This window comes from Rhinopithecus bieti, unplaced genomic scaffold, assembly GCF_001698545.2.
Source record: "Rhinopithecus bieti isolate Rb0 unplaced genomic scaffold, ASM169854v2 scaffold_3040, whole genome shotgun sequence".
Classification (NCBI taxonomy): Eukaryota; Metazoa; Chordata; class Mammalia; order Primates; family Cercopithecidae; genus Rhinopithecus; species Rhinopithecus bieti.
The window spans coordinates 529,441-550,219 of NW_016804657.1; the positions used below are offsets into that span (position 1 = coordinate 529,441).

Here is a 20,779-nt window from a genome sequence, read left to right on the forward strand (position 1 = left end):
CATCCTGAAGATGTATATGCAGGTTCCCTAAAGATGGTCTGTCTCCACCCATGGCTTTGCCTGTCTATGACCCTTCAGACCACTGGGCACAACTGGCATGCCTCAGTCCGTGGACGAATAAAAGATTTTCAAATGCAGATTGGCATTCCCTTCAAGTTGCCCCAAGCCATGTACACTGGAAACCCCAGCTGGTCAGGCTGAGAGTCCATCTCTAAATGCCAGCTGATCAGTAGCAACCAGCAGGGACCTGGTGAGATTATAGCCCATGGGCACAGGGTCAGAGCTCAGCCAGGCCAGCTTGAAGCCTTCAGTGTTCATTGGTGCCACCTTGCACATGTGTGTACACACACACCCCTTTACACAAACAGTTTGTGCAGGATGACACAGGAAGAAGAACCCACATCTGATAGGGTTGGCAATCCCCGTAGGCTCCTGATGTTTCAGGTGTAGCACTGGTTAGGGCACATGCCACTCCATAGTCACCAGACAGTGCCTAAATGGTCCCTCAGTGTTCTTGGATATATTATCTGAGGTTTACACATGACCAACTTCAAAGATCCACTTTATGAAGCACTTAATGAATCTCCTGAGGCATGAATGTGAATCCTGAGCCATGTGACTGGCCATAGGGTTGTTGTAAACACATGATATCTGACAAAGAAAAAAAATTAACCTGGTTTCTTTGGGAGAAAATAGCCATGAAAAGAAAGCCAACTGTTTTTAACAAATTACAACTGTATCTCTAGAACCATGATCAGTCTAACATGTTCACTTCAGTTTTCCAGTTCAACTTTACTATACTTTAGGAGGAAATTATATGCTCTGGTGTTGCTCTTAAGTGTGGAACTTCACAAAGGTCTCCAGATGGGCTCCTCCATGGTGTTGAGAGCCACCTGTATGTAACTCTAGGAGCAAGAGGAACAGATTCATAGGAGCAGCTGCTGGTCTCAACACACACAATACTGCTCCCCACTGGATTCAGACACACTTTAAATTATCTCTTTAATTATGAAATATCTCAGGCATATAAACACATATCTAATAATATAATAAAAATTCTTAGGAAATAAAATATTACAGATGCCATTAAAGTGTCAGCGTAGCCCTCCCTGATCCCATTCCCTTCCCTGCCCAAAGATAGCAACTGTCTTATTCCATTCCTACTGCTACAACAAAAATTATTTAGACTGGATAATTTATAAACAATTGAAATGTATTGCTCACAGTCCTGGAGGTTGGGAAGTCCAAGATCAAGGCACCCAGCTTCAGTATCTAGTGAGGACTCTGCTTCAAAGATGGCACCTTCTCACTGCATCTTCACATGACAGAGGTTCAGGGGAACTCACTTGAGCCTCTTTTTATAGGGGAACTAATCCCGTCAGGGTTCCACTGTCGTGACTTAATCACCTCCCAAAGACCCCCACCTCTTAATACTATCACACTGAGTATTAGGTTCTGTCATGGGAATTTTGAAGGGATACTAACATTCAGATTATAGCAGCCACTATCCTGAATTTGGGATTTGTCTTGATCATACATTCTTTGAAATTTGTTATACATATATGTGTACCCATAAACAATGTTTAGCATTTCTGCATACTTTTAACCTTTACATAAATGGCATCATATTATATGTATTCTGCAACTTGCTTTTATTTTTGCTTCACGTGATTTTTTAAGATTTACCAATTTTGGTGTATAGCTCTAGTGCATCAGTTTTCATGGATGCATAGTATTTTGCTGTAGGACTAAACTGAAATTTGTTTATTCATTCTCTAGTTAATGATCATTTAAGTTGTTTCCAGTTTTCACCATTGCTAATAATGTTACAATAAACACTACGCAGGTCTTCATGCATACATGTTTCTCTAGGGTATCTATGTTTAGGAGTGGAATTGCTGTCTCAAAGGGTATGCACATCTTCAGTCTTATTTGATGTTGACTAAATTGCACTCCTGAATGGTTGTATCTGCTAACACTCCCACAAGTTGTACATGAAAATCCCAGTTGTTCCACATTTGTCAGTCTTCAATTTTTGCCAATTAGATGGGTGCAAAATGGTTTATGTACACTTTCCTTTCCCTCTCCTCTCCTCTCCTCTTCTCTCTCCTCCTCTCCTCTCCTCTCCTCTCCTTTCCCTCCCTTCCCCTCCCCTCCCCTCCCCTTCCATTTCCTTTCCTTTCTTTTTTGAGGCGGAGTTTTGGTCTTGTTGCTTAGTCTGGAGTGCAATGGCGCGATCTCGGCTCACCGCAATGTCCGCCTCCTGGGTTCAAGCTATTCTCCTGCCTCAGCCTCCCAAGTAGCTGGGATTACAGTCATGCGCCACCACGCCCGAGTAATTTTGTATTTTTAGTAGAGACAGGGTTTCTCCATGTTGGTCAGGCTGGTCTCAAACTCCTGACCTCAGGTGATCTGCCCACCTTGGCCTCCCTAAGTGCTGGGATTACAGGCGTGAGCCACTGCGCCTGACCTTGGGGTGCTTCTTTCTAAAACGGTTTCCTGGATGTTCAGGAAACCATGTGAATCCACTTTGGCATTTGCAGAGGCCAGGGTCTTCATGAGACTTAAAAAAATCAAACCCAGGAGCCAGGCGCAGTGGCGTGTGCCTGTAATTTCAGCTACTTGGGAGGCTGAGGTGGGAGGATCCCTTGAATCTAAGAGTTAGATACCAGCCTGAGTAACAGTAGTGAAACCCCATCCCCAAAAGTAATTAATTAATTAAAAATCAACATAAAAATAAAGTGACTCTCCTGAAGCTACATAGCCGGCAAGAAGCAGGGGAAAACCTGAACTCATGTCCACAGACTCCACATCCCATGCTCTCCAGCTGATAAACTGGCTTCATGAAAATTGGTGGCTGAGAGCCAGGTGGCAAGAGTGGAGGGTTAAATAGAAATGTCCCCTACCTTGCAATTTCATCTAAAACCATTCCTTCTTATATTCCTGGGAATGGCTAAAAACAAACCCACATTTGGGAGGTGGGCAGGAGAGGTTTTGCAGGAACAAAAACCCCAGCACACTACTGCTAATCTGCCTTTCCCCATCTCACACCCCATGGTTGAGCTGAGCTGGCTGAGAAGGAAGCTCTGGGGGGCTCCATCCAAGCCCCCTCAGGGAGTCAAGTAAGTGAGGCCAATGGTGATGGCTGGGGTGAGGTTCCTATTTACAAATCCCTCCAAGTCATCTGCAGAAGGATAGGCCAATTCTCAGAAACAAATGCCTGACAGTCTATATGTGGCAAACTACTGTTGCAGAGCTGTGACTGTTTCAGCACAGAACGGGGGAGATATGAGGGGTCTTAGGAGCCATTTCAAGTTCTTGCCCTAGAATGGTGCTGTAAAGTACCAGGTCAATGCCCTAGCTGCCCATGCTGTGCACTGCTCCATTCATATAGACCATAATGTAAATGACATCCCCAAGAGTCATGCTGTCTGGTACCTCTGGCAGAGTCCAAGAGTTTTTGGCCAGGGCATCTCAGAATCCCTGTGGGAGAAGCATTGGCTCTCCATAGATTATGCTCAATGACCTGGAAGGTCTTCCCTTCCATAGAGCCTTCCAACATCGGAAATTATTCAGGCTATCAGACTTGGACTTTGCAGTCCATGTCTTCAAGCAGTTACTGGGTATGATGAATGCAATGTGGCCAGGCTGCCATGATGACCCACTAGCATCATTGATAGGACAGTAACTCGTGGTGACAGCTAATGAACTTCTTGAATTCCTTGGGCAGCTTTTCTCCTGATTACTTTCTTTCCGTGTAGGTAAAAACCCAGGTCAGCATGGGGTACCATGCAATTAAATTAATCATGTGATTTGTTCAATATAAAGTGGCAGACTATGGTAGGATTTTTAACCATCAAAATGTTCAGAGAATGTTTATCAAAATTACAACTGTTCATGTCCTTCAGCCCAATTGAACTTCTACATATTTGTCCTACAGATGTACTTATACATAAGCAAAATGATCAGTGTACAATGTAATGTAATGACCAACATTGCTCATTACAGCATTTGTTTTAGTGGAAAAAGATTGAAAACAACCCAAATAACCACCATTCACCTATTCATTCAACAAAGGTTTATTGAATGCCTGTTACATGCACTGTTCCGAGTCCTAGGATCCAGCAGTGAACAAAGCAGACAGACTTCCTGGTCCTCATGGAGCTTACGTTCTGGTGGAGGGAGACAGATGTTGTCAGATAATATAAGATAAAGAATTGTCATTAACTGTTGATGCCAAGGGGAAAAATAAAGCAGAGAAAGAAGATTTAGGGCATTCGGGGAGAAGAGTTGCACTTATGGACAGTACGGTCAAGGAACGCCTCGCTGAGAAGTGACGTATGAAAGAAGACCTGAAGGAGGTCAGGGAGCAGGCTATGTGGATATTTGGAAGTAATGCATTCCATCCCGAACAGAGAGAACAATGAGTGAAAAGGGCTTGAGACTGGCTGTGGCTGGCATATTCAAGGAGGCCAGTGTGGCTTGAACAGGAGGGGAAAGAGGTAGGACGTATGGTCAGTGGTAATGTACAGCCAGATCATGAGGGTGGTGTGGTTAAGGTAAGAAGTTTGACATTTACTCTGGTGAAAAGGGAGCCATTGAGAGTTCTGAGCAGAGGAGCAGCATGATCTGGCTTCTGTCTTAGGATGATCATTCTAAGCCTCTTAAATGGCTTCTATAGAAAATCTGAGGGAATAAGGACAGGACAGGGAGACCTGCTAGGAGGTCCTCTGGGTGAGAGATGACTGGGGTGTGAGCCCAGGTGATGGCAATGGGAGTGATGAGAGTTGGTTTAATGGAAGATACATTTCAGAAGCAGAGTCAACAGGATTTGCTTTTGGATTGGTTGTGAAGTGTAAGAGGAAGAGAGGAGTCAAGGATGACTGTGGCCCTTTATGTGAGCAGTTGGAAGGATGGAATTGACATTTATGGAGATGGGGAAGATAGTGGAGGGAACGGATTCAGTGGGGAACATCAAGAGTACTCTTTCGGACAGGGCAGGCTTAAAATATCTAACAGATCTCCACATGGAGATGCTGAGAAGGCAGTTGGATGTATGGATCTAGAGGTCAGGTGTGGAGGTCTACATTTGGGAGTCTGGGATAACAGAGAGAATTTAAAGCCACAGATTGGTTTCCAAACACCTGGAGAATGAACAAAGACAGAGAAGAGAGCTGAGCACTGGGGCCCTGGTGTTTAGAGGTTGAGGGAGGGATAGCTGTGGGGGGGTTGGTGGGGGGGGTCGAAGAATAGGAGCAGAGAGAGAGACAGGCAGGCTGACAGACAGACATTCTAGACGCAGAGTGAAGAAAATGTTTTAAGAAAGAGGGAACCATCAGCCGTGTCCAAAGCTGCTGAGAGGTCAAGCGATGAGGTCTGAGAATTGACCAAGGGACTTGGCAACAGAGGGGTCACTGGTGACCTCAACAAGAGCTACTTTGGTGGAGTGCTGAGGACAAATCTAATAATAATGGGTTGAAGGGAAAATGGGAGGTGGGGAATTGAAGGGAAAATGGGAGGTGGGGAATTGAAGGGAAAATGGGAGGTGGGGAATTGGAGACAAGTAATAGATACCAGTTATTCTCAGGAGTTTTGCTTTAGAGGAACACAGAAATGAGAAATGGGATGGTAACTGGAGAGGGCCATGGGGTCAAGGGTGTTATTTCACAATTTATATGATAAAAATAATCCATCATACACCACTGGTGGGAATGTGAAATGGTATAATGGCTTTGGAAAACAAAGCCTGGCAGTTCCTCAAAAGGTTAAACAGGGTTAGCATATGACCCAGCAATTCCACTCCTAGGCACGTATCCAAGAGAACTGAAAGGATGTTCACACAAAAACTTGTACACAAATGTTCATAGCAGCATTGTGCATTATAGCCAAAACGTAGAAACAACCCAATGTCCGTCAACTGATGAATAAATTTTTAAAATGTGGTATATGCATACAATGGGATATTATCCAGCCATAAAAAGGAATGAGGCAGTGATACACATTGCAACATGCAACTCCTAAAAACTTTAAGCTAAATGAAAGAAGCCAAATACAAAAGACCACACATGGTATGATTCCAATGATATGAAATGTCCAGAATAGGTGAATCTACAGAGAAAGAAGGTGGATTAGTGGTTAGTACTGGGCTTGTGGGGAGGTTGGGGGAGACATGCGGAATGACTCTACGTGTTTGAGTTTTCTTTTGGGGGTGATGAAGAGGTTTTAAAATTGAGTGTGGTAAAAGTTACACAACAGTGTGATATGCTAAAAACGATTGAATTGTGCATTTAAGAAATTCAAAAAAAAGGAGGAAGTTTATGTTATAGGAGAGGAGAAATAAGCAGGAGGGAGAGACTGCAGTGCTCAGCTGGAGGAGTTGGTCTCAGCTAGGACCACACACAGTCCCCATAGTAGCAGGAGGGATAGGCCGGGCCATGGCGCCTGGACACTGGCAGGTAAGATGGTGTGGGGAGGAGCTTTCTGCCGATTGTGTCATTTTTTTGTCGTGAAGTAGGAGACGAGGTGATCATTTTGAGAGCAGGAAGGGAGGAGGAGGACTTGGAGGGCTAAGGAGGAGTGAGTGTGAAGTAACTGTGTAAGAGATGGGGGAAATGTGTGGGCAGCGGCAGCACGAAGGGCTCCCTGGAGGCTAGGGGTCAGGAGTGTGCAGTGGACTCTCCAACATGGAGATCGCCAACACTTCTGCAACTCCAAGATGGACAGTTTTTCACATTTGAACATCTCTGAAAGCACACTGTTTCCAACCATCAGTGAGGTAATTATATAAGCCTGTTTTTTTTGGTTGTTTGTTTTTGTTTTTAGGTGGAGTCTCACTCTGTTCCCCAGTGCAGTGGCGCGATCTTGGCTCACTGCAACCTCTGCCTCCCGGGTTCAAATGATTCTCCTGCCTCAGCCTCCCGAGTAGCTGGGACTATAGGCGCATGCCACAATGCCTGGCTATTTTTTTTGTATTTTTAGTAGGGGTTTCATTGTGTTAGCCAGGATGGTCTCAATCTCCTGACCTTGTGATCCGCCCGCCTCGGCCTCCCAAAGTGCTGGGATTACAGGTGTGAGCCACCGCAGGCGGCCCACAAGCCTGTGTTTTACAATGGATGGTGCTTACTCTGTGCCAGGCACTTTTGTGTGCACTTTGCACATATTAACCCATTTAAACCTCCTAACAACCCTGGAGAGGTCAGTGATCTCATCACCACTGTGCAGATGGGAAAACTGAAGCACAGAAAGGGCGGATAACTGTAGGGAGGGGGCTGTGAGTGGACAAGAGCAGAAGGGGCAGTGTGCCAGGAGCTCTGGGACTCTGTGGGTTCCCAACTTAGCAAGTTGAGGAAGTGCCGAGGCTGGGAGCAAGGACAGTGGCCCCAGGAGTGTGGAGAGCTCCATGACAGCTCTGGTGTGGACAGCAGGGAAAAAGCGGAACACACCCACTCTTATTCATGTGTGTGTATGTATATGTGCATGTAATGTATGTGTGAGTGTATACTGCTGGTATATGCATAAAATATCACAGGGGGGTACACAGGAAACTGACATCATGCGTACATCTGGAGGAGAAGAACTAGGTGTTACAGGATACAGGGATGAGGAAAAGGAGACTGAGGGATCTGGGGTGTGCATCGACTCCTAGAGAAGAGAAGTGGGATCTCTGCAAGTTCTAAAGGTCCAGGGGTGGAGGTTAGGGGTGGAGCTTCTTGACTCTTACAGTTAGAGAGAGGGCTTCTCAGCAGGAAGATGAAGGAGGCCCAGCCTCATGACCAGAGCATGGGCTCTGGAGCCAGACAATCTGGTTCAGACTCTAGCTCATCACCCAGCAGTTGTTGGGCAAGTTCCTTTGCCCTCAGGGCCTCAGTTTCTGCAATGGCAAGATGGGGTGGACAGTGGCACCTCCCCAACGGGGTTGTCAGGAAAGTGCTTAGGACTGCTCCTGGCAAGTGGAGAGCATGTGGCAAATGTTAGCTATTATTATCCTCATCCCTTGTGAAGGTGACACTGTTCTTGGGCAGCAGGAGCCTGGTGCTCCAGTGCCATCTGGTGCCTCGTGGCCCTGGCTGGCTCCACACCAGCAGGTGCACAGCAGTGCTGAGAAGCAAGGGCGTGTGCTCCTGTCACACATGCACTCAGGCTAGGGCTCAGCAGCTGCTTGTGGATTCAAAAGCATCTTCATGCGCGTGAGTCAAACGCCTTGATACACTTTGTTTCCCTGCATGAGGAAGTAGTTCAGCCATCATGCTGAAGAAGTAGCAGGAAGCTGTTCCTCTGTTTTAGAGCAGACACCCCGAGGAGGGGGTGAGCCCTCTTTTCTGAGGGAAAAGCACATTGCCCATCCTCCTCTTGCAGTCATATCCTGATGCCTGGAAGGGGGGTGGGGTTTTCTGAGTCTGGCCAAGGGTTCATCCTCTGTTGTTGCTTGTTAGAGATCATGCATCATCACCCCAGGAATCCTGGAAAGAGCCTTAAATTCATTATGTACTGAAGGTGCCAGGCTCAATTTACCCCCAGATTAGCGCTGGGCATCTGCGGTCATCTCCATCAGCAAGAGTACCCCTCCAAGCTGCAGGCTGGAAGGGAGGACCACCTGCACCAGGCACTTTTCTCCTCAAAGGTCAAGTTCACCCTCAGATGCTTTCCTGGGCCCTATCAGTGTCAGATTTGGTTCCATCAGTTTGCTGGGTGATGCGTATGTGGGTGATGGGTATTCATTACACTATCTTCTCTACTTTTGTACATTTTATAATAAATATTCCATAATTTTTTAGTGGAAAAGAGCAATCTTAACAAACAAATTTTGTTCAATCCAAAGTTGTTGACTATTCCATCCTCCGAGAACTCTCCAAGCTATATAGGGCCGGCTCTGATCTGCAGTTTGGCACTGTGGTATCCTCCCAGGAGTGGCTGCCTCCATTTATGAAATTTGGCCCTGAACTGTGACTAGGCTGAGGAATGGATTCACATCTTCATTTATCCTAAACCTTATAGGTTTAGGGAGTGATGGAAATCCTAATGATGGTATGAATTTGGGTCTCACAGGTAGTCTGGACCTTTTGTAAAATGATTGACATAGATAAAAAAGGAAATAATTACCAAAAAAAAAAAAAGAAAGAAAGAAAGAGAAGAGGAAAGGATAATAAAATGAAGCCAGTGTTAAAATAGCCATGTTTTAGAAAGTAGAAGTTTGAAGTCCTAAGATTATCCTCTTGTTCTAGAAAACAGCGTCTTAGCCCAAAAGTCTGGTACGACTTTGCAGCCCCTTGTCTGGTCCCTCCTGCTCAGCTCACAACTCATAGAAAAAGGTCAACTTTTGTCCAGTCTCTCTCTCTCGTGCTCCTGACTCTTTCGTTCTCTCCCACGTGCCAGGCACTATTCATACAAACAGGAGAGGAGATGGGCTCCACCCCTAAGCACAAAGTGTTAAAAGGAAGACAAGACACATAAAACTGTGATGCGGGTATTGACAAGAGCTGTGAGCTCAAGGACCAGAGGCAATCAGGAAAAGCTTTAAAGAAGAGATGATATTCATGCTGGGTTTTGAGAAATATGTGGGAGTTTACCAGAAACTGAGTAGGAGGAAAGGAATTTCAGGAAACAATTACAGCCTAGGCAAAGGCCAGAGGTGTGAAAGACCATGGTGGTTTTGAAGAGGAGTAAGTTACCTGCATTTAGAATGTTCAGAATATAAAGGAATGGAAAAAGATTTTCTAGAAGACAGTGGGGAACCATCAAAGATTTTTCAGCATGCAAGCGACATGACCAAAGCTGTGTTCATCTTGTTAAAACACACACACAAAACACACACACACACACACACACACACACACACACACCAGCTGGATTAAGATTAAAAGTTTAATTGAACAATGAACAATTCGTGAATCGGGCAGCCTTCTGAGCCAGATTAGGCTCAGAAACTCCAGTGCAGTCATGTGATGGAAGAAGACTTAAGGACAGAAAAAGGAAAGTGACTTATGGAAAACGGAAGTGAGGTACAGAAACAGCTGGATTGGTCACAGCTCCGCGTTTGCCTTATTTGAAGTCGGTTCGAACAGTTGGCCACATTTGATTGGCCAGAACTCAGTGATTGGTGGCCAGAACTCAGTGATTGGCACAAGAGTAGGCTACAGTCTGTTTACACCTCCACTTCTTATAGTTCATGATGTACAGAGAAACCTTTAGGCCAAACTTAAAATATGTAAGGAGGCAGCTTTCGGCTAAACTTGATTTGATCATCTCAACATATCTTCTCTTAGAAAATTTCATAATTCTTCGTAGTTAGAACTCACCAAACTGCTCAGAGCCATGAGGTCCTGGTTTCTAGCCTAGGAGAAGCACCCAGGCTCCAGCAGATTGCAGTAGGGCTGTTGTGATTGACATTTGTGAATACCAGAGAAGTCACCCTTATGGCCATTTCTGGAGCATGCTTGAAAAATTATTTTTCAAAAACTCACCCAAGAGATGGGAATGAACACAAGTCCTTTCCCAGTGGAACTATGATTATTTTCTTTTCCTTTTCTATTCTCCAAATTTCTACTAGGCACAGTGCAGGCCCCCATTTCCTTATCCACAATACCAAAATCCAAAGAGTCCTGAAAAACAAAAGTTGGTTTGGTTTGGTTTTGATCCTCCAGAACTCACTTGGAAGCAAAATGACCTGCACAGATGTGAGGCTATTTATAGTCTTTATGGATTCACTTGGTGTGAATATTCATATTTTGCTGCAGAAATACTAATATGTTTGATTACAGGGTGCTGCCCCAGACCCCGCTGGGGGTGTTATGTAATAAAGTAGCATATGCATCACATTACCTCTCTAAAATTAAATTAGAAACAAAAGCTTGCATTCCAAAACCAGTCAGCCCCCAGGGCTTTTAGATAAGGAACCGTGGGCCTGTATTACTTTTGTAAAGAAGGTAACATTTCATCTTACTTTAAAAACCAGACATCCTCCTATGCAAGGGGGTGGGCCCCCAGGAGTACAGGACAGCCCTGCCCTGTTTCTCTGGTCACCTGGCTCTCCCATGCTCTGCTGTGGCTATTTTAAACCCTTCCAATCCTCCATACCCTCTGACCTTCCTTCCGGCATACTCATCCCTAGCAGATGATTTTGCCTCCTGCTTTACAGGGAAAACAGAAGCTGCCAAGAAACTCCCTCAGATGACAGAGACAGAAACTGACCATACAACCTGCCTGCAGCTGCCCCATCCTGTCCTCCCTCCCTTCTCTCTCAAATGAGTAGCCCAAGGGTAGTCCTATAGAGGACAGATTCCCCCCAACCCCGCCCCGCCCAACATCCTACCCTCCAGCTTTTCAAGACACTCCATCGAAAGCAAAAAAAAAAACGAAATCAAGACAACATACAAAAACGCAACCCTTCATGGATTTCATAGTCTTCTTCTGATACTGCTCTTCTCCTCCTGATCCCAGGCTTCCTTCTCTGAGGATCTGCTTATCCACATTGCCTCCATTTCCTCCCCTCTACCTCTCTCCTTTCTTCACTTCCCCTGGCTTCTCACCAGGGGGCAACTCCGAGGAAGCCCTGAAGCCCCCAGCAGCCTCCTGTGCGGACTCCCTCAGGTTCTGTCACTGGCAGCGCTGACCCTTCCTCCTCCTTGCTCTGGGTTTTCTTCTTGCCTCTGCTACTTCTTCTCTGACTCCCTTTCAGGAGACTCTCCCTCTTCCCTGCATTCAGTGTTGGAGATAGGAGCAGGCTCTTGCTTCTTATCCCTCTGTAACTACAGCCACAGCCTCAGCTCCTGCCGGCACACCTGCTACTCAGAAAGTCTATCTCCAGCTTGCCTCTCTCTGACTCCAGGCTCATCTGTCCAGCAGACCACTTGGCATTTCGTTTTAGAGGTCTTAAAGACACATTCACCTCAACCTTTCTACAACTAATGTCTTGATCCTCCCTGCCCAACACCATCAACCTGTTCCTGTCCCACTGTCCCCGTCTCCACCTGCTCAGGTATGCAGGCCAGAGACATGGCCCTCATCTCAGCCTCTCCCTCTCCAGCATCTCCCATCTCCAGTCCATCCCGAAGGTCTCCTTGGTTTGTCCTGCGAAGATCTCTCCATTGGCACCATCCGGCCCCTTAGCAAAGCCACTGTCCCCTCCAGCCTGGACCCCAGAAGCTGCTTCCTCGAAGGTCTGCTGCATCCACTTATTTCTTTTGGAAATGCACATGATTGTGTCGCCACTTCTTTTTTATTTATTTATTTATTTTTATTTATTTTTTATTTTTTATTATACTTTAAGTTCTCACCATGGAATATTATGCAGCCATAAAAAAGGATGAGTTTGTGTCCTTTGTAGGGACATGGATGCAGCTGGAAACCATCATTCTTAGCAAACTATCACAAGAACAGAAAACCAAACATCGCATGTTTTCACTCATAGGTGGGAACTGAACAATGTGTCGCCACTTCTTTAAATCCCTTGGTGGCTTCTCGGGTTACGTGCTTTCTTAAAGACAAGATCTGTACAGGCCTTTGATCTAACTTCTCTCCTCTCCCAGCCCCACCTGTGCCACCCCCACCTCACCCTCACTGCTTTAGCCACCCTGGCAGCTTCCATTCTCTTTTACACACCATCATCTGTCCCATCTCAGAACCTCTGTCTACGCTTCTTCCCGAATGCTCTACCCTCCCCTCATGGCCTCGCTTTCATCAGCTTTCAGATGTCAGCTTGAGGACCTCTTCCTCTGGCCTGGCCTCCCAACTTGTTCAAATCCCCTTCTTATGGGCTCTCGGAGCACTGGGTGCCCAGCCTTCACAGCCCTTGTCACATTTGCAATTTAGCATTTGTTCGTGGGATCATTTGACCAATGTGTCTCTCTCCAACTAGAGTATAAACTCGGAGACCCTGCTTACCTCTGTTCCCCGTGGTCTCTGCATTGCCTGGCACCAGGCCTGGCCCACAGCAGGTGCTCAGAGATTGATGGATGAGTGGCTATATGTCATTGCTACAGGGAGGCCTTGACACCTTACACCTAATAAGTACCCAGGGGTGGGCTGGGGAGAGGGTCTCCTCATGGATGCTAAGGGGCCCTTAGATCCTTAAGTTCTGGGTTCTGGGCTTTCTTGGTGGACTAAAGATGGTTTTACTTATTTTGTGCTGGATAGGGGACCTTAATCTCCCCTGGAGCACACATGCTCTCTGACCAGACAGTCCTCCTGGTCTCCATTTGTGCCCAGGCCCTGAAGCTCAAAGGCTCGACTGCCATCCCCCACCTCTTTCCCCTCAGCATGGGGGGGTGCCACCCTCAGCCTCACTGCTCTGCCAATCCTCTGAGCTTGCCAACATATCAGCTGGTGGAGTGCTGCCAGGAGTTGAGACGTGCCTAGGAAGCTGCTGAGATGGCGGCAAGTGGGCCCTGTGTCCTGGATGTTATTTAGGGCTGTGATATTAAAGACAGCTAAAGTCCAGATGGACCCTAAAGTCCAACACCTCACTGTTCAGATGTGGACTTACCCACAGGTACTCAGAAGGGGGGTGCCAGGACCCACACAGGGCTTGTCACCACAGGGAAGTGAACTCTCTAACTGGCTCCTTACCTCCTTAGTCTGTCTGGAGTGAGGTCACTTAGGTTCACCTCAGCAGCACAGGTTGCAGGGGAAAATGCTTTAAAGAGTATAAGTGATAGGCAAACTGAGTCAGGAGCTAGTGCTGGGGTCGGGGGTGGGGGCCTGGCCCAGAATATCTATATTTTAGTAACCACTCTGCCCTGACTAACCAGCTCCATTACCTTGAGCAAGAAATTTCATCTTTGGGGTCTCAGTTTACCCTTTAAAAATGTGAATAGTAATCTTTGCTTCCTGCACCCCCACAAAATACAAAACACCCTGTCCTGACTAGGTCAGCATCATTCTGTTAGGATTGAGTGCCACTATGTACAGGCATTACTTGTTGCTATACATTTGATCCTCACATTCACTCAGAGCCTCTATTACTATTCCCTTTTTTCAGATGAGTAAACCGAGGCTTATAACACAGTCACTGCCACTTCCTGAAGGCTTCATAGCCATTTAAACATGGGAGTCAGGATTTGGATCTGGATCTGTCTGAGACTCTAAAGCTCCATGCTGGGTCCAAGGCTTGGTCCCCGCCCCAAGGAACAAACAGTAAAAGGAAAATGGGTTGGAAAGGGGCTTTGCAAATTGCTCCATGCCATGCAAATGCTGTTGCAGTTCAGGCTTCTGTCAGGTGTGAGGGCAGATGGAGGCTTAGGCGGGGGCCCTTTCTCTAGGAATTGTCTAGGCTCTGTGCTTCCGCTTGGGTGGTGGTGGGGAGAAGCAGGTGGTTTGTTTTTTTTTTCCTTCCATGAGGTAGAGGAGTTTGAGGTGGAGAAGGCATCATGGACATTCTGGTATTCTCAGTTTCCTTGTGCTGCTGTGCAAGCTGTTCACTGCAGGACTCTAGGAGGCATCTGTCACACTGTAGTCTAAGTGAATGGCACTCTCTAGAGCTGTGCACTACGTGACCGTATGTGATGGCCTTGATGATGTTCCTTAGTATGATGGCTGCATGGTAAGCCATGGTAGCAGTTAAATTACTATGTAAGCACTCAGCATGTATGTTGTCTTACCAAGGCTTCACAATCATCCTCTGAAGTTGATACTCTTGTGATCTGTATATTGGGGAAACTGAGGCTCACAGGAGTTAGGGAAATTGCCCAAGTTCACACAGCTTCTTACCACTATGGGCTGCTGCCTCTGAACTCTGTTGAGGCTGAGAAAGGGGGTGTGCATGTGAGAAAGGGGGTGTGCATGTGAGAAAGGGGGTGTGCACATGAATAAAACCATCTTCTCTGTGTCTCTGTTCTTCCTCCTGCTTGGTCCTCTGCCATAGCTGGACAAGATGCTGGACCCCCAGGTGTGGCGGGAGGCAGCCACCCAGGTCTTCTTTGCCTTGGGCCTGGGCTTTGGTGGTGTAATTGCCTTCTCCAGCTACAACAAGCAGGACAACAACTGCCACTTCGATGCCGCCCTGGTGTCCTTCATCAACTTCTTCACGTCAGTGTTGGCCACCCTCGTGGTATTTGCCGTGCTGGGCTTCAAGGCCAATATCATGAATGAGAAGTGTGTGGTCGAGTAGGTGGCATCTCTCCTCCTGTCCCTCCTTCTCCCTGTCTGCCTTACCTGGGAGTAGGGGGCGGGTGTGTGCATGGGGAGAGAGGTCCCCTCCACTCAGGCTGAGGAATGGAGATCAGAGGAGCATTCTGTCCCCACCAGCTCTGGTCCACAAGGACAAGCTCAGAAATGCCTCTGTTGGTGGCCCATGAGGGTCTCACCTGGGTGCCTGGGAGGAGCCTCCAGGATCTCACCCATTACCCATCCCTGCCTTCTTACCTGGCTCCCTCGCTTTTGTGCTGCAGGAATGCTGAGAAAATCCTAGGGTACCTCAACACCAATGTCCTGAGCCGGGACCTCATCCCACCTCACGTCAACTTCTCCCACCTGACCACAAAGGACTACATGGAGATGTACAATGTCATCATGACCGTGAAGGAAGACCAGTTCTCAGCCCTGGGCCTTGACCCTTGCCTTCTGGAGGATGAGCTGGACAAGGTGCGGGGATAGGCTGCCCTTCCCAGGACAGGCAGGAACCCAGAGAGCAGCTGTCGCTGGCTGGAGCTTGGGCTCAGGCCTCAGGATGCTGACAGGTAGTCATTAGTTTACTTAGTAAGCAAGGATCTGCTATGTGTCCAGAGGGAGTGAAAGGGAAGAAAGGTATTGGCCAAAGTCCCTGCCCAGAGGTAGGCTTGAGCCTAGACAAGGAGTAGGGCAGACACACACCTCTCAGAAGTCACAGTAAGTGTATGGGACGATGTTTCTATTTACTGAGTGGGCTTCTCGTGCACCAGTCACTGCCATAGGTAACGCACTCAGAACAGTGCCTTGACTTGGTATGCATCAAAGAAGTGTTGACGTTAGTGTTTGTCCATTGCTATCTGTCTCCTTTGATGCTCAAGACAGTTCTATGAATTGAGTATTCATATTGTTCCCTACCTTACAGATGAGTAGCCTATGAGGTGGGGAGCTTGATCAAGGTCTCACAACTAGTAAGTGAGAGAGGCTGGGTTCAAATCCAGTTAGTTGGGTCCAGAGCCCATGCTCAGAACCACCCCTTGATGCTTCTAGCCTTCCCCCACCTGTCCCCATTCCAATCTCACTGCCACAATGATACTTAGACTTTAGGGTGGTGGTGGGGGGTGCTGACTCCTCCTTAATGCTCAGGCCCAAGTTAGGACACCTTGCTTCTATTTATATTTACATAGCTGGACACTTTCAAAATGACTGTTCTGTTAGAAGGGGTAACAGGAAAGGGACATACCCACAGTGTCTTCGGAACCAGGCTGGAGCCAAGGCTCACATGGGGCAGAGCCAGCTCCCATCAGCCTGGGTCAACCCTGTCCTTCATGGGACTGGGGAAGAGGGTGCTTTCCCTGGGCTCCATGTTAAAAGTCAGCTCCATTGGACTGGCACCGTCCTAATGCTGAGGGAGCTGCATCCTGCACCCTGACCCCTTCCCCGGGGATCAAGAGCAAGAGAGCCCAATCTCGGGTCCCCTGCCCTGGTTTCTTCCCCAGGTGACTGGCAGCATAAAGGACCTCCCCTTTTCACGTTCTCTAAAACCCTGCCCAGTTCTCCTGGGCATGGCCTGGTTCTCTGAATAAAACTAAATTTATAGCAGTGTTTTCATAAAATACAACTCCGATAGCACTCAAATGACAAGAATTATACACTCACTTAGTGGGGAAGAAATGTTCCCTTATAATCACTGAATATTACAGGGCAACGTATAAGTGACAGGCGGCAGTGTGTGTCACCTGAGCCACAAGCATGGCCCAGTCATTAAAGCAGTGATTCTCTACCTTGGCTACCCATTAGAGTTCCTGGGGTTTTTTTGTTTTTTTTTTTAAAAAAAAAAAAAAAAAAAAAAATCCGACACCCAGCTTCACCCCAGACCAGTCTAGTCATTGTCCCTGGGGTGAAACCCAGGTGTCGGTGTTTTTAAAGGCTCCAGTGTGCCTCCATTGAGAGCCGAGGCTGAGACCACTGCATGAAGATCTGCAGTTCTGAAGTTCTGAGCTGGAAGCGGCCACAGTGTGGCTGGAGCAATCAGGAAAGACATCTTAGAGAAGGAGGGTCCTGAGCTGGGTGTATTTCTAAACATGAGCATCTTCTTCTGAATCACCTAACTCCTGGTACAACCTGTAGATTCTAGGTCCCATAGGTGAACTCCCAAATTGGTGTTTTTGAGCTACCTCTAGGGGATTCCAATGCCTGCTAAAGTTTGAGACCCACTGGCCAAAATCAACAGGATTTAGGTGGACGTGGGAACCCCTGTGAAAGAGGGAATAGTTATTCCAAAGTTCAAAAGGCAGAAGGAAGGCAGCAGCAGTCTCCCCGGGGAGGGGTGACCTCACAGGTCCTGCTTTCCACCCCACCTTCAGTCCGTGCAGGGCACAGGCCTGGCCTTCATTGCCTTCACTGAGGCCATGACGCACTTCCCCGCCTCCCCGTTCTGGTCTGTCATGTTCTTCCTGATGCTCATCAACCTGGGCCTGGGCAGCATGATCGGGACCATGGCGGGCATCACCACGCCCATCATCGACACCTTCAAGGTACCCAAGGAGATGTTCACAGGTAACTCCTCCCTGCCCCCACGCCCGGGCTCTGCAGGCTGCCCTTGTGGACAGCAATCCTGTTCTGGCTTCTGACTGGGTCCTTCATGACCCCACACCCGGAAGGCTCCACCCTTCACTGGGACACAGCTGGAGCCTGGCTGTGCCACTCAGTGATGAGCACTCACAAGCCAGGAAGAGAAAGCTACTTGGAAATGTGGAGCAAACATGAGCTGGGAGGCCTGCACCTAGGCCCCTTTGTTGGTTCACTTACCCCTCTCCCCAAGGGTCTGCTGAGTCATCTCGGGTAGGGGTGCTGAGTCGTCTTGGGCAGGGGCGCTCACTGGCCTTGCGCCCTGTTCCATCTTTGTTACTCCGGTCCACAGTTCCCTTCGGGGTCTGCTGAGTTGATCTAGGGCCCATATAGGGATACCTCTCACCTGCATCCCTAGAGCGGGTATCTTTCTGTTCTCAAATGGGGAAACTGAGGTGGAGAAAAAGACTGGGAACAATCAGATGAATCATTTAAGTTAAATGCAGCAAGTAAGTAGAGTGCTTGCCATGGGCCAGGCACTGTGCTGGGGCAGAGGCATGGGATGAAAGTTAGACACAATGCCTTCCTCAGTTGCTCCCCCACTAGTAGAGCGGGGCTTAGAACCTGAGCATCTGGATCCCTCGTGCAGGACTGGGCCTGCTGGCAGGAGGGCTGCAGGCATGCGTGGGGGAGGGATGTGATAGGAGGGGCCTGGGTGCCCCAAGACCCCCAGGGCCCCACCCACCCTGCACCTTTGCCCCCACACCGGCCTCCCGGCTCTCTGTAGTGGGCTGCTGTGTCTTTGCATTCTTCGTGGGGCTGTTGTTCGTCCAGCGCTCCGGAAACTACTTTGTCACCATGTTCGATGACTACTCGGCCACCTTGCCACTCACTCTCATCGTCATCCTTGAGAACATCGCTGTGGCCTGGATTTATGGAACCAAGAAGTAAGGGGGACATGGGGGAAAGGTGGGACGGGAGGAGGGGTCTGTCCTGTCATGACTCCCTGGAGAGGCAGATCATAGAGTCACAATGGCAGAGCTGCAAGGGCCCTTACAAGTCATTTAGGGAAACCGAGGCATAGTGCAAGGACAGGGCTGCTTAAGGCCACTTGTCCAGGGAGAAACAGAGCCAGTCTGAGGACTGGGTGTCCTGGGTGCAGGTCCTCGCATCATCCTTAAGTTACCGTAGCACCTTTCCTGGGTACCAACTCTTCAGAATTCTGTTAAGTTTTTATGAAGGGCTTAGTGGGTCTACAATAGGCCCTTGCCCTCGGAGAACGTGTAGACTTCAGCAGCCTGTTCACAGTTGTAAGGGCCTAGATAGGAGTATGAGATGAGGTGTGGTTTTGGCCCCAAGTCTGGGGTCGTGCAGAGTAAAAGGATTCAGCCCTAAGAAAGGATTGGGTCTCACAGCCTAAGCCTAGGGCAGTCGTACACTTACTGTAAGCTCTTGGCCTCATCCCTCAAGTTAGGGCAAATACGTGTTCCCAGGAGTTCTAGAACTACGTCTCTCTGACTCACTTAGCATCGACCGTGACCACATTGTCTTTGTCCTTGGCAAGACCCACCTCCACTAACCCACTCAGTCTGACCCTCCCTGATGCCTGGACCTGGTTTGGCAGTGGGGCTCTTTCACAGGGGCCGTCTGCTTCCTAGGAGAGCACAGGAGGGGACAGGGAGTGGGGGAAAGGACACTCCTCTGCTTCCACCCGCTGTGGGCCAGGGCTGTAAGACACTGCCACAAGGGACTCTGGCTGATTTTTGTGTCCCGCACTCCTTCGGCAGTCTGGTGATGTCCCTGTACTCCTGTTATTGTAAATGCATAAGATAAAATGTGTAGGATTATATAAGAAACTAACAATATTGAAAAATAGCGAAATATTGTTTAAAATCTGTGATACAGTAATGTATGAGCATTTTATTTTTAATGCGTTGTTACAAGATCTAGCTATAGATCTAATAACAATAGTAACTTTGAAGTAGTGATGAAAATCAGCCATGACGCTACCTTCCATAACTGGGATGTAACATGAAAATATCTGTAATTTAATCTATTGGCGACAGTCACGGGTATTGTTAATACTACTGTGGTTGCTTGCATTCATAATATAATAGAAAGTAATGCAATATTTCAGTTAGGGGTTACTGAGGTAAAGATGATTCTTTTTTATGCCATTCAAGCACAAACCTGCCGGCCGTCCGAATTCTGCTCACCCCTTGGTGAGAAACCCCTGAGTCAGGGCAGCTCTCTACCTTTGGACTCTAGAGAAGTGCACTTCTACTGCTTTTCCAGCAGGGGGAACCTTCAGCCAGGCCAGTGTGAAAGGGCTAGGCACTCCCTGAACACACAAGCTGTCTATACATAAAACAGACGTGCACCTGCCCAGGGTGTGTCTGGTGGGCCCTATCATATCTCTGGATGGGGTGTGATGTGACAGAATCAGAGGAAGTTAGAGGAGGACAGTAGAGCCTTCCCAGGGGCCAGCCAGACCACACACAATGAGCACTGAATGTGAAGAATAGAAGAGCCCAGGAGGGAGGGACTGGGAAACGAAGACTTTCTGGAGGAGATGGTGAAGGGGGAAGAGAGAGGTGTGACTGAGGGATGCCAACTGCTGGATCCTCTGCTATGCCTGGCAGGTTCATGCAGGAGCTGACGGAGATGCTGGGCTTCCGCCCCTACCGCTTCTATTTCTACATGTGGAAGTTCGTGTCTCCACTATGCATGGCTATACTCACCACAGCCAGCGTCATTCAGCTGGGGGTCACGCCCCCGGGCTACAGCGCCTGGATCAAGGAGGAGGTGAGGGTTGGGGCCCCAAACCCCAGGGACATTTGCGTCTTATCAGGCCTTTAACGCAACCGCTGATAGGGATACACCTTTCTCGGGCAGGTGCTATGTGCCAGGCCCTGCCAGGTGCCTCACACCTAAACCGCAATCCTACAACAGCCCAAAGACAGAGGTGGCATCATCCCTGTGGCACAAATGGGGACACTGAGGCTTAGAAGGATTAATGCACTTATCCAGTCTTTCTAACCCATATTCTCTCTCCATGCCTGTGGAGGGGAATTAGTCCATTTTATAATAGTAGAAATCACCCTAGACC

The 20,779-nt window shown here is 48.0% G+C and overlaps 1 protein-coding gene across 1 annotated transcript in view; it reads left to right on the forward strand.

Annotated features, from left to right (window-relative positions):
- The window catches only part of SLC6A17 (solute carrier family 6 member 17), a 48,387-nt gene that overhangs the window by 26,824 nt on the left and 784 nt on the right, over positions 1–20,779 (forward strand). Inside the window, exons 7-11 of the mRNA XM_017869617.1 lie at positions 14,858–15,099; positions 15,384–15,576; positions 17,466–17,658; positions 18,458–18,617; positions 20,313–20,475. Coding sequence (XP_017725106.1) covers positions 14,858–15,099; positions 15,384–15,576; positions 17,466–17,658; positions 18,458–18,617; positions 20,313–20,475 — 951 coding nt within the window. The remainder of the gene's footprint in view (positions 1–14,857; positions 15,100–15,383; positions 15,577–17,465; positions 17,659–18,457; positions 18,618–20,312; positions 20,476–20,779) is intronic.